The sequence below is a fragment of the Pogona vitticeps genome, chromosome 11 (assembly GCF_051106095.1).
Source record: "Pogona vitticeps strain Pit_001003342236 chromosome 11, PviZW2.1, whole genome shotgun sequence".
Classification (NCBI taxonomy): Eukaryota; Metazoa; Chordata; class Lepidosauria; order Squamata; family Agamidae; genus Pogona; species Pogona vitticeps.
Genome location: NC_135793.1, coordinates 19,544,911 through 19,558,393, shown reverse-complemented (window position 1 = coordinate 19,558,393; position 13,483 = coordinate 19,544,911). Strand labels below are relative to the sequence as shown.

Sequence of the window (13,483 nt, the reverse complement as noted above, 5' to 3'; positions counted from 1 at the left end):
AGCCCCAATTTCAACAGTTTTGCCTACAGAGAGCATTCACTTTGATTTAGGACCACTTTTTCTGGTAGTCCAAGTTATTTACAAAGCTCTGCTCCAGCACCCCATTAGAAACAAATCCCTCCCCCCCCCCCTATCAGCTTTAACTGTCCAGCTTTCTGTTTGTGCATCTGACTGATCACATGGTGATCGGAAATCCAAGAATGTGGATGGTCTTGGTCTCCAGTGGCTCATCCTTGCACTTGATTATCTTTACTAGTTCCTCCATTGCTGCCCTTCTGCGCCTCAGTTAGCATGCATGCATGCGCGCACACACATATTTAAAAGCTCCAGAAATAAAGCTCTAACAGGGAAGCAGATTTTCTAAGGGATTTGTCCCCTTAGAAAGATCATCATTTAAAAAATTTCTAGAAGATTTTTTTTTCATTCTACAGTGCTGTTGGCATACCCTATAACCAATGGGGATGAAACACCTGCCTTCTCCCAAAATGCCCTTTGTTAGTATGCTTTTATATAAACTATTTGTAGAGGTGGGTTACGTCCCCTAAAAAGTTATCCCAAACAAAACTTGTTCATCTGTAAAGGGCTGCTAAACTGTATTCTTGAAGGCTTTCACGGCCAGGATCTGATGGTTGTGGTGGATTTGCTGCTAAATTCTTAGTTGGTTTTGCCCCCACTGTCTGTGAGCACCTTAAAGACTTAACAAATTGACGATGGCTCAATGAGTCAGGTGTTGGGGGGTGGGGATGGGGGGGAAGGAAAACCACAGGGGTGGAAATCACATCTTGGAAGCAAGAAGGTTGTTCCCCCAGCTGATTTCAGAGACTGACTTGTATAAATTGTACGCATGAACTTGAGTCAGCTCACTGTCAGCACGATTGTGGCTGCAAACTGGGGGAAAAGCAATGTCAAAAGAAAACATTTTGCAACTTCCCGAAAGAGTTTGCAAGATCTTTGTGGACTTCAGAAGCTATACCGTGGTGCCACCTCTGCCGCTTGAAAGAGGCCGGGCCGGGCGGGGTTGGTTTCTTATCCCATCATCTTCTATTCTTTGCCTCAGAGAGAAACACCACAGAGACCAAACCACAAGAAAAGCAGACGCCCAAAATACAGATTTTTTTTTAAAAAAACTGTATTTAGAAAAAGAGTAGAGAAGGGTTAAAATAAGAACAGCGGTCCAAACCCAGGTTTGACCTAGTAACCAGTTGTAAATACATTTTGGAAAGTCTACTAAAAAGAGGGAAACAAAAGAAGGCTTTATAATATTTTGGAGCTGCAATCTTATGAAGCCAAGATTGGAAGGCGTGTGTTCTTCTAAGGTGCAAGATTTGGTGCATTTACTCCTGAGTAAGCACATGCCGTTCTGCATATATGTATCCGAGTAAATAAGACCTATTAGGGTCACTGTAAGTAGGTTCCAACTTGATAGCACAGAACAAAAATAAACGTCCATAGGTTTGTGCAGCATAATAGGATGCCATTGTTAACTTGAATGCAATCAACTTCAAGTTTTTTTTTTTTGTGAGTGAAGCTAAAATTCTGTACCTGCTTACTATGGAGTAGCCCTTATTGAATGCATGAAATAAACTCCCCATTACCCACTCAATGAGAGCCAGGCTTTTTTTTTTAATCCTACAAACTAAAGGATATTAAAAGGGAAGTGAGGGGGAAAAACTTCCTCTCATTCAAGAGGGGAAATGCTGTTTTCCTCAAGATTTGTTTTTCAGGAGAGAGGTGGGGGTACAGGATGGGCAGGTGGTTTACTCAGTCTTGAATCTCAGCTTCCACAACCCTTCTGTCCAAAGGGGACTTAGCTGTACGAGTTCTTTGTCTGTGCTGGCAGATAAATAGCTTGCTCTTTGGATAGTTTTGGGTGCCGCTTTGCTAGTTTACAGCATGCACACATGGCTTGATTTGGGAGCGATCTTTATAGAGCTGCCCTGCTTCTTTTTGGCCCCGTACGAGGGCCAGGGTTGTTCTGGAACGCCCCTAATTCAGCTGTTCTGTAGCCCCTGGAGATGGTTAGCCTACACCAGGGGTCCCCAACTTTTTTCAAGTCATCACCCTCTTTTATAAAGGCCAAGCAACTGGCAACCCCAGATCGTGTTTGCACAAAAAGGCATTTTTAATGGGGTAAAGTCATCCCTTCTCAGAAGGTAGGGGCTGATTTACCTCCAAAGGGACGGGTTTTTTTGTATATTTACATGTGTGCTAACTTTAATATACCACCCTGAAGGGTCAAGGAAGAAACTATTAAACAAGGGTCACAACACAAATAAGGTGACCTGGGACCTGCAGAAAATACTTGGTGCCCCCTTTGGGAAACACTGGTTTATACCAAAATAAAGCTGTGGGCGGTGTTATCTGAAGTAACACCCCTGTGATGTATTTGTTGAGTTGTGGCATTGAAAGGGACAACAGAGAGCCCCTCTCCTCTATTTTCATCTCCTTTCCCTTTTACATTTTAAACATCTATTTTTCTATTAATACAGCGCTATGCTAGATAAAAGAGATACATTGGTATTACATGTACCGTACTAAGTAGAGGCATTGCTGTTACTTTATCTAACAAGAAACGAGGAAATTTGCTTTGGCCCACAAAATGATGGAAAAGGGGGCAGGTAGGGGGCAGAAGAGGGTGTGTTATTAATCAAAAGGTGGACATATTTGGGTGATCCAAAGACCTGTCTGGGTCCTTCTCATGGGAGAAAAAAAATGTTCATCAGTAGGATTGCTCAAATAAGAGACAAATCAGATCGCACTAAAAATAAGAATCTTTTAAGTGTGAGCCAGACCACTCTCACAATTGGTAATTTGAAAGGACTGCTGCTGCTTAAACTGAAAATGCCACCTTTTGCCTTCAAGGGTGTTGCTGCCACTGATTTATATTGCTACCCAGATCATGCTCGGTTCTTTAGTTTAGGTTGCCAATGCATTGGCTGACAGAGGCTCCTGTGCTTTCAGTGCATGCTAGAGAGAGCCACTTTCCCCACACTGAAATGTTACCCTCACTCAGAGCTTGGATGTCATGAGTTGCAAGGAGCATAGTTATCCTCAACTAGTTACTTTGTATATTTATGTAAGTGTAACAAAGTGACATTTCAAAGAAATATAACATTAGTATCCAAGTTACTCTGTTGGAGTAACAATGTTTGCTGGTTGTTTCCAAAAGCTCTCTTTAAAGGATATTTTGCAGCAGTTTTAGAGGAATTTCTGACCATTTTTTAAGCTTTATGCCAGTAATCCTGGCCAGAATCCTGTTGCATTATGTCATCATGCAAAGGAAATAGTGGAAGCTGTACGAGGTACCTTGCATTAACTAGACTACTCCAAAGTATCTCCTATTGTGTTTTTGGTGGGTTTTTTTTAGCCGTGTAACTACCATTATGTGTATCTCTATTTGCTATTAATTTCCCAGTATAAGTTTTTTTTTTTTAAGTTTCCTATGCCAATAAAGGTTACCGAATTGAAGGTACCTTGCAGGACTGTCACGTATCTGCTTTTTCTGCAGTGGCATCCTGTGCATCTGACGGAGAATCTGCAAATTATAACGACTCTTTGCGTGATTGTCCTTATATGTGTGTGCATGCTCTTTTTTTTGCAGTATTTCATTCATTCATTCATTCATTCATTCATTCATTCAATTTTTACCCTGCCCCTCTAGACAGCATCTATTTGGGGTGGCTTACATAGGTTAAAACACATCAAAATAACATATATAAGTAACACGGCAAGTTACTTTATCAATCCCTGTACCAAATAATAATGATATGTTACTTCTGAAAGACTGCAAGAAGAAATGAGAATGAAGAACGTGTAAAATTTCAAGCTCTGCCACCGTTTTAAACATGTCCCGGGCAGAACTAAAGAACGGGGGCAAAATGCTTCCTGCCAAGAAAGATCCTGGCTGTTCTGTATTGGATTCAAACATAGAGAATTAATTGTGTACTCAAGTCTGCCCAGGCAGCTCTCTGAAAGATGTCTAGCTGTCTCTTCCCACGGAGCTGGAGAAAAGCTTGCTGCCGGCCAGCGTTGTGCGTCTCCTGCCAGGGATGTTTTAGAATCTCATTGATAAGCCCACTAAGGCTATTTGTCTAAAGCCCATTCTGGCTCGTAATAAACATGATAATTGACGTTTCACAGCAGGGCTTGAAACGCCAAGGCCATTTGTTGGCATTGTGGGGAAGAACCACCAGAGCAATTTAATTAGGTTGCAAAGTAATATTATATTGATGGTGGAGTAGCTGCATTATGGGAAAACTTGAATTAGGGTATCAAGCTTCAACAGAATCAGAGCAGTCATCTCAGATTGTACATGCATGGCATTGCAAATCCTTAAAAAATAAATGATAATTGCTTGCCACCAAGTCATTTCTAAGCCATGCCGACCCTTTCCATGGTTTTCTAGATAGAGAGTACTCAGAAGGGGTTTACCATATTCCCTTCTTCTGGAGGCATTCCAACACTATGCAGCTGGCCCAAGGCCACCCAGGCTGGTTCTTCTAGGATGCGCACTGGGGAATTGAACACCCAACCTCTGTCTCGGCATCCAGAAACCTAACTCACTGAGCTAAAAGGCTATAGTAAAATGGGCCAGTTTTAATTTGGAAGAGATGGCCCTTGCATCTGTAATGTGCTCGTGCAGAAATCCAGTGCCCCCTTGCATGCAAAACTATTTACTCCTGGAGGTCTTCTTGACTTCACCTTTGGGGAGAACTGCAGCCGAGGCAGGGTGGGATGATTATTTTCTGCCATAAACTGCTGCACAGGCTCCAATCCCATTAAGGAACACCTTCTGCATCAGGACCATAAAGCTGGATTTTCTTCCGGGGGAAGCATCCTCTCTTTGATGTGCTCTCTGAATTCCTCTGCAATAACGTTACTGTACTTCTGTAACCCTCTTGAGTTTTTTAAATAAGGATATAATAACCTTTGAACTGTTGAGCTGAGAGGGATCCCTCCCAAGGAGGCACAGAGGGGTATTGAACTCCCAGAGGCCTAAGCCACTGAGCTATCTAGCAGTCTAATCCAATGATACCTATATATGCTGATAATGCTTTTGCACATGAGTTGTGATATTTTTTGACTATGCAAGAAGTGGATCTTCAAAAACTTAGATTGTTATTAATGGTGGTGGGGAGAAATAAAGAATTACCTAGCAGCATCTTTAACTTGTCTTCTACAAACACTTCGTAGGTTTTAGAAAAAAGACTTCCTTTCGGGAGAGATGAGCAGCTGGAAGTATTGGAATTGACAGTCATGTAATGGCCTTTAATAAGCGATAGGTGTTTGTAACAAGGATTTTTAGAAGTTACGTCTGAATGGTAACATCCTATGAACAGGGGTGGTATTATTCCACTGGCTCAAGAAACAAACAATGATTGGATTGTAAAAACCATCCTCAATGAAATTTTTAGAAACACTTATAATTTTCCGTTAGGGACGTGGTGGCGCTGCGGGCTAAACCGCAGAAGCCTGTGCTGCAGGGTCAGAAGACCAGCAGTCGCAAGATCAAATCCACGCGACAGAATGAGCTCCCGCTGCTTTGTGCCAGCTCCTCGCCAACCTAGCATTTCGAAACCATGCAAATGCAAGTAGATAAATAGGGACCACCTGGGTGGGAAGGTAACAGCGCTCCGTGTCTAAGTCGCAATGGCCATGTGACACGGGAAATTGTCTTCGGACAAACGCTGGCTCTATGGCTTGGAAATGGGGATGAGCACCGCCCCCTAGAGTCAAACATGACCGGACAAAAATTGTCAAGGGGAACCTTTACCTTTTATAATTTTCCAAATTTACCCCACTCTCTTGCCAATCTTAAGGGGCCCTCCTGGGGGAAAAAAAGTAATGAGCCGTGCAATTAGTAGTGTATGGAGTGATTACTGTAATATTATAAGGAGTAATGACACTGAGTTACTTTTTAAAAGCTGTAAAATAGAACAGGAACTAATAGTTTTAAAATACCACTTTCTAAACTCTGGGGGCAAATAGCTGTCACACCAGAGTAAGCTCTGGGCTCTCTTAAGCCCTGCTTCCCCCCCCCCCCAATCTCTTGATGGCATTGTGTGCCCATTTAAAAATAGACTAAAACCAGAGAATTCTTCCACCACTGAAAATGGGCATGAAAACCACAACCCAGTTCCTGATTCTTGTACAGATGTTCTTTTAGAGGCTTAGTCTTAAAATGCCTTTATGTGCCAAAGATCCGGACACCAGTGATTAAGCAGAGTTTATCCCTGCCCTTCTGTGTGTGTGGGTGCTGGGCAAAAAGGGCCCTTCTGCTTCCCCTGGGTTGCTTCCTGTTCTCACTATTTTGGGATTGGTGGCTGGAAACTCTACATGAGTTAAACTGTCAAGTCAGGTGGCTGAAATGCAAATCCTATTGGTGAAAGGATTTAATGCATGAATCCTATGGAACATCACCTCCCTTTCATTTTTATTTTGACAGTAGGTTATAGACCATGCACTCATTCTTAAATTCCACCTGCTAGGTGCTCAGCTCAAGAGGTGGGGAAGCATCTCCCCTTCGTTGGTCCATGAGCTACCCAAACCACCAGGATATACATCCTTTGTATTTACCCTTCTGTAGACTCTATAATATAAATGCTTGGTCATTTCCTTCCTTCCTTCCACACTCTGCCCAATGGCTTTGCATTCTCACTCTGCAACCTCCAATAACGCCATGCTAAATTCCTTGCATCCTCTCCCCCCCCCCTTTGTTTAACTTCCCTGCCCCATCCTCTCACCCTTCATTTCCTGCTTACAAATCTAGCTGGTTTAATTGTAGCTGTTTTAATTGTGTTTATGGTGCTCACTCACTTCTCCATTCCGGGTTAGAGTCATGTGTTTAGGTCATCTCATGTATTTTGCAATAGTGCCTTTGATTTCAGAACTGGGTTTGTAGGTTGTGCCCGACATCTCCCAGGTTTAAGTCCAGCATGGCTTTGCCTCTGCCAAATGGTAGGGCTAGCCTGGTGGGTTATGCTGAGACACAGTGACTGGCTCGAGATCATGAAATGCATTCCAAGGCTTAAGTAAGGATTTGAATCTATGCCTCCTGATACGGCTGGCTCCTGACTACTGCCTTTTAATAATCAAGGAGGGCTTGTTGCCTCCGTCCCCAAGTCCTGCAGGATTGTCCTCACACTTCATGGTTCCAGACACATAATACCATTCCAACTGGTGCACAACCAAGTACATCTGGCGACACAGACAATAGCAGTTCCCATACAGATGTGATAGTCCTCGAGTCCCCCCCTTTGCCAGTGAAATTGCATGTGTCTGTGCTAGAGCTGAGAAATTTTGGAAATGAACATCGATAGGGGATTGTACAGTGCAAAGCTCATGGTTTTGTGGTGCATTTTTGGCAAGCATGAAAGTAACCTATCAAGTTATTTGTTGTTAACTTCTTTTTGCAATAACTAAAGCACGCCTATATTACATTACATTTGCATTATGGCAAGGAATAATGTCACTGCCTTTGCAATGTAACTGTTTTAGTTACAAGAGATAGGTGATCTCCCTGCTTCATGGCATTTTCTGCAACATACCTGCAGCTTGTAGCATTCTGATAATTTCCAGTAGTAACTAAAAGTAACCATTTTGTTGCTTTGAATAATGAGAAAGGAAATGTACTTTTCTTTCTTTAAAAAATAAACAAGTCTTATAACTGTTGACATGGCTGATCCCTCTTTGCTGGGAACAATGGGAGTTGTAGTCCTACAGTGTAGAGTTGCCCACAGTCAAGAAGACTTGTGTACCTTAAGGAAACCCAGACTGTCCTTTTCAGTACAACAGAGTTTGGAGACACATGTTTTGTGGATTGCAGCTCTCAGAATCCTGATGGCTGTGCTAGCTTGGGGATTCTGGGAACTGTAGTCCAAAAGGCTATATTTTCCAAGCTCCGAAATGCAGGGAGCAATAACAGCCCGATACAGCTCCATTTTGAGAATGCCCACGTGGTACATTTCTAGAACCAAGGTGTTGCATTTGTACTGTACCAAGATCATCTCAGGTATATGCCTTAAAAAAATGGAAATTGTGAAATCGGACCTTTAAAAAATGGCGAATTCAAGCAGAAATCACAGGGTGGCGAGTCAAAACTGAGCTGCACAACGGGATGAGATTCCCCAGTCTCCAGATGGATCTTAGAACAAGATAGTCGTTTCTTCTCTCTTTTAATGTAATACTAGTCCAGAAGGTTACTTAGGTGTGTTTCTGTGTGTTGAGATTGAGAGAGAGGGAGAGGAAAGGAGGAAGAGAGAGAGAAATTTTCTTCACTCAGATCCTGGCTGTATAAATACACAGGATATCCAAAACAAGATGATGAATGAGTAACTTCCTCTTCAACCCCAATTCCTGGCTAGATGGTCAAGACAGGAAGAACGCTTCCAAAGAACCTAACAACTAAATGTATCTCCAGTGATTACACAGGATATTTTTCCTCTACATAATAAAAGCTGCTGTCTTCAATGTTACGTTAGTCTTAAAGTAGACCAATCGGTATTATGGCATTATTAGGTAAACCAACTTATATTTAAATGTGCTTCCAGAAGCAGCAAGCTTAACACCCAAAATAATATTTAGGAGAATACATAACTCAGTGTGAGTTTTTAATAAAAAGCTGTAGACTTACAAGCAGATTTCCTGCCAAACAGCTCCTCCTTTCTGTCCGCTGGATTTGGTAGGTAAATACGCTCAGAATTTGTTTCCTTTCTCTCGCCTTTTGTTCTGTGGTGGCTGAAAGATATTTCCTCTTCTCAGACAAGGGTGTGTCAGCAGGTAGGGGTGTGTGTGTGTGTGTGTGTGTGTGTGTGAGAATCAACCTACCTTGGACTACCATTTCCATTGTGATGGTGATGATAGTGTGCTGTCAAGTCCATTCTGACTTCTAGTGACCCTTTCTAGGGTTTTCAAGGTAGTGAGTGCTCAGAAGTTGTTTACTATTCCCTTCCTCTAGGGGGCACCCTGGGACTGTGCAGGTTGCCCAAGGCCACATAGGCTGGCTCTTTTCCTAGGAAGCGCAGTGGGGAATCAAACTCCCAACCTCTGGCCTAAACCACTGAGCTATCCAGCCAACAATTCCCATGAAACTCCAGCCTAAAAAACCCAACAGCTGGGAATGATGGGAGTTGTCTTTGCCTCCCTTTGCATACTGAGATGGATTATTGTCGTGTCTTGACCAGACGATGGGCAAGTGGCTTGATGTTCCCTCTTGCCACTTGTGTGAAGGAAGCAAGAGAATTTGGTAACTTGTTCATCTCTCGTCTTTCTCCCTACCACCATCCTGCAGTCTGATTTCAAATTCCAGTTAGGCCTCATCTTTATTCAATTGACTGTGCTTTCTCAACAACTGGAACACCAAAACAAAAGCACCACAACACCTTTGAGGCTAACAGTTATTTCAGTGTGAGCTTTTGTGGATTGCAATCCGTTGCTTCAGAGGCCTGTTGTCACTATCTTCAAAAAGGGGAAAAAAGGAGGAACTTAGGAACTACAGACCAGTCAACCTGACATCAATCCCAGGGGAAATTCTGGAACAGATTACAGTGGTGCCTCACTAGACAGTTACCCCATATGACAGTTTTTTCACTAGACATTGACTTTTTGCAATCATTATAGCGATTCGCAAAACAGTGATTCCTATGGGGGAATTTCGCTGGACAATGTTTGGTCCCTGCTTCGCAAACCAATTTTTGCTAGATGACAATTTGCTTTTTGCTAGATGATGATTTCACTAAACAGTGATTTCAATGGAACGGATTATCATCGTCTAGCGAGGCACCACTGTATTAAGCAGTCACTATGCAAGCACTTAGAAAACAATGCAGTAATAACTAGAAATCAATATGGATTTGTCAAGAACACTTGATTAAGCTGATCTCATTTTTTGATTGGGTAACCTCCCTGATACACAGAGGGAATGTTTCAGACGTGGTATATCTTGACTTCAGCAAAGCCTTTAACAAAGTGCTCCATGATATTCTGATTAGCAAGCTAACTAGATGTCGGCTGGATAGATCAATTGTCATGTGGATACACAGTTGGCTACAGAATCATACTCAGGGGGTGATGATTAATGGGTCCTTCTCAAACTGGGAGGAGGAAAGAAGTGGGGTACCCCAGGGCTCTTCAATATTGTAATTAATGGCCTGGATCCATTAATTAGATTTACAGATGACACAAAATTGGGTGGAATAGCTAATACCCTGGAAGACAGAAACAAAATTCAAAATGATCTGGATAGGCTTGAGCACCGGGCTGAAAACAACATAATGAAATTCAACAGGGATAAGTGCAAAGTACTGCATGTAGGAAAAAGAAACCAAACACAGTTACAAGTTGGGGGGATACCTGGCTCAGCAATACTACAAGTGAAAAAGATATTGGAATCATCATAGATCACAATGTGAATATGAAGATAACAGTGTGTTGTGGCTACAAAAGAGGCATATGCTATTCCTGGAGACATTCAACAGAAGTATCGTCTCCAGATCCTCTGAGGTACTAGTTCCCCTCTGTTCAGCGCTGGTTAGGCCTCACCTAGAGTACTGCATCTGGTTCTGGATGCTTCAAGGAGGATGCTGACAAACTGGAACAAGTTCCGAGGAGGGCAACAAGGATTTACAGGGAGGGGTCTGGAAGCCAAGCCTTGCGAGGAAAGGCTGAAAGAACTGGGCATGTTTAGCCTTGAGAAAAGAAGACAGAGGGGTAATATGATCACACTTTTCAGATAGTTGAAAGTCTGTCCTACAGAGGAGGGGCAGGATCTGTTCTTAATCATCCCAAAGTGCAGGACACGCAACAATGGGTTCAAGTTACAGGAAGCCGAATGTCAGCTGAATATCAGGAAAAACTTCGTAACTGTTAGAGCAGTATGATGATGGAACCCATGACCTCGGGAGGTGGTGAGTGCTCCAACACTGGAGGTATTCAAGAGAAACATAGAAAACCACCTGGCAGTTATCCTTTGATCTGTATTCCTGCATTGAGCAAGGGGGTGGACTCAAAGACCATATAAACTCCTTCCAACTTCATGATTCTATGCTTTCTCTAATTTTCCCAGACAGACAAATTGTCCCCCTTTAAAAGTAACATCTGTGGGACATCCATGTAGCCAGAAGGCTGAAAGGAGCCTCCTAAATTTCTGATTCCAAGTCCCTAAAATGTGCTCAAAGGGTTGAACTGGAAATCATAATCCACAAGAATTTTTTTTTGCTAAGCTATGGAGAGGGGCAGGTGCGTGTGTGTGTCTGGGGATACATAGCCTTCTAGAAGCTGTTGGACTACAACTCCCATGCTCCCCTATCCTTGGCTAAATGAAGGCTATCAACAGGAGCATCTAGAAGTCCACTCCTTTCTCACCCTGACTCCAAGAAAAGTCATGACATTGAGTTAAAACTGGTGTAAAATTATCCGGTCAACGTGGCCGCAGATCCTGACAGCCACAGATCTCCACCAGCTCTCTTTACACCCTGATAAAGTTCTCTCCTCCTAAATTATGGGAGTAAACCCTTCCCCCAAAAGGGCTGATGAGCCACCTCAGTGCCCAATACTGCTGCTGAAGGAATCCAGGCAGCACTTTTTATCTTGTCCTATTCCACTGAATACAGTATTATTGTTAAGTTCTTCACAATATCATCCCATTTCATGTGACATCTTTATTCACTTTGCTTCCAAACTGAGGAGCCTGACCCTTTCCATTTTTGCTTCCCTTGCAAATACATCAGACAAAAATGCCAACACGGAAATCTGATATTGGCAGAATGAAGGGACTTGGCCAACATTCGTTGCCTAGATTGACCAGAAAATAAAACACGATTATTGCCACCCTTTTAAGATACTGCAAAGCATTCCCTGTGTCTTTCTAGCTATGCTCTTGGCAGATAATCTGCAATAGAGAGAACTCCTTCCTAATGAAATTTTGTGGGCGGTTCATGAAGATAAGTGTGACAAAGCATCTAGATGTATGGCACAAGGGTGTGAATCTTGTAGCTTTCCTCTTTGGGCAGGGAAAACAAAGCCTCTCTTTCTCCTGGGAGAGAAACTTCTCTGTAAACATTGTCACCATTCAAGAGATCTCAGGCAGCCCCCCACCAGCACCAGGACCCCCAACCACCACATAGAGTATTAAGTCAAAATGCACTCACTGCACAGGTGGTCATGACCAAGCAGAGGTGGGAGCACAGGGCTGCAAACAGAGAGCTGGAACAAGGCACCAAGACGCAGGAGGCAAGAGCAGGGGCCAAGGCAGGAACAGATGCAGGAATACTGGAACACAGGGACTCTGGAGCTTAGGAACAACAAGGCAGACAACACTGCCAAAGACCTTTGTTTGCTGGGGCAAGTTCTGGGAGGGAGAACCACTCCTTAAGTAGGCCTTCCCTCCAGGTTTCCAGGTGAGCCTCATGAGTGGCCCAGCAGCTGCTACCTAGGCCAGGGCCTGAGTCTGCAAACACCAGGCCATTCCTGGGTCAGGATAGCCCCGATCCTGCCGCTGCCAGGGCGGTGTGGGCCAGATCCTAACACACATGTTCTCCCCACCCTCACACCCTGAGAAATCTCATAAGATTGTCAGGTGTTTTGTGGTAATGTTTTTTTCCCTGGGAGAAACACAGCACTACATAGGATTAGAACGGCTTGGCCAAATGTTATCTTTCCTGTGCAGGACCTTGAGCGGCAGAGAATCCATCAGAACAGGCAGAAACTAGGAAAGAAATGGAATAGAGAGAAAAATCTTAGAACGGCAGAGCTGGAAGGGACCCTCTGGATCATCAAGGAGACACTGTGGGGGGAATTGAAGTGATGTCAACCACTGAGCTATCCAGCAGGGATCTTGTTTTTATGGGGAGTTCAGAAATCCCACAGGGCAAAGTCTCATTGAAATATTTTGGCAGGGAAAGACTTTGAAATCTGTTAAGATTTCAAGTGTGTGTGTGTGTGTGTGTGTGTGTGTGAGAGAGAGAGAGAGAGAGAGAGAAACTATCTTTCTTAGCCTGTCACTCGATGCAAACCCTTCATCCGATTTCCCCTACTGTTTATTTGGCACAGTCCATGAAATAGATGCCAAGTGTAGTTCGGTCACCTTTCCGCTAGGGACTGGACCAAGATCAACAACCCCCCCCCCCACCAGCCACAAACCATTAGATGGTAATTACTCCGGGCTCCCGTCCACATTGTTCAACTTGGCAGGGTGGACAATTCTTCTGATTCAGAGGCGGAAAGGCCTCTCTCTGTGTGTGCCTTTGAATGAAAGCCCCGCCAGACAGACATAATTAAATACATTTTGCCAATTGTTGCTAAGCCCACGGGATGTCTGGCAACTTGAGTCCTCTCTGACCCCTTACTGGGATGTCTCCAAGTGATGTTTGCCCACACAACCCATTGCAGACCACAGTTGTCTTTTGCACAGGCCTGTTGGAGAAGTGGAAAGTCCAATTCGGCTGTGAATCAGGGTGCAAAGTTTTGTTGCTGGGGGCAAAGTTTG

The 13,483-nt window shown here is 43.5% G+C and overlaps 1 protein-coding gene across 1 annotated transcript in view; it reads right to left on the bottom strand.

Moving 5' to 3' along the window:
- The window catches only part of NRK (Nik related kinase), a 125,968-nt gene extending 113,792 nt beyond the window's left edge, over nt 1–12,176 (bottom strand). The window contains exon 1 of the mRNA XM_020813943.3: nt 12,147–12,176. Coding sequence (XP_020669602.3) covers nt 12,147–12,161 — 15 coding nt within the window. The 5' untranslated portion in view covers nt 12,162–12,176. The remainder of the gene's footprint in view (nt 1–12,146) is intronic.
- Nucleotides 12,177–13,483: the final 1,307 nt, after the last annotated feature.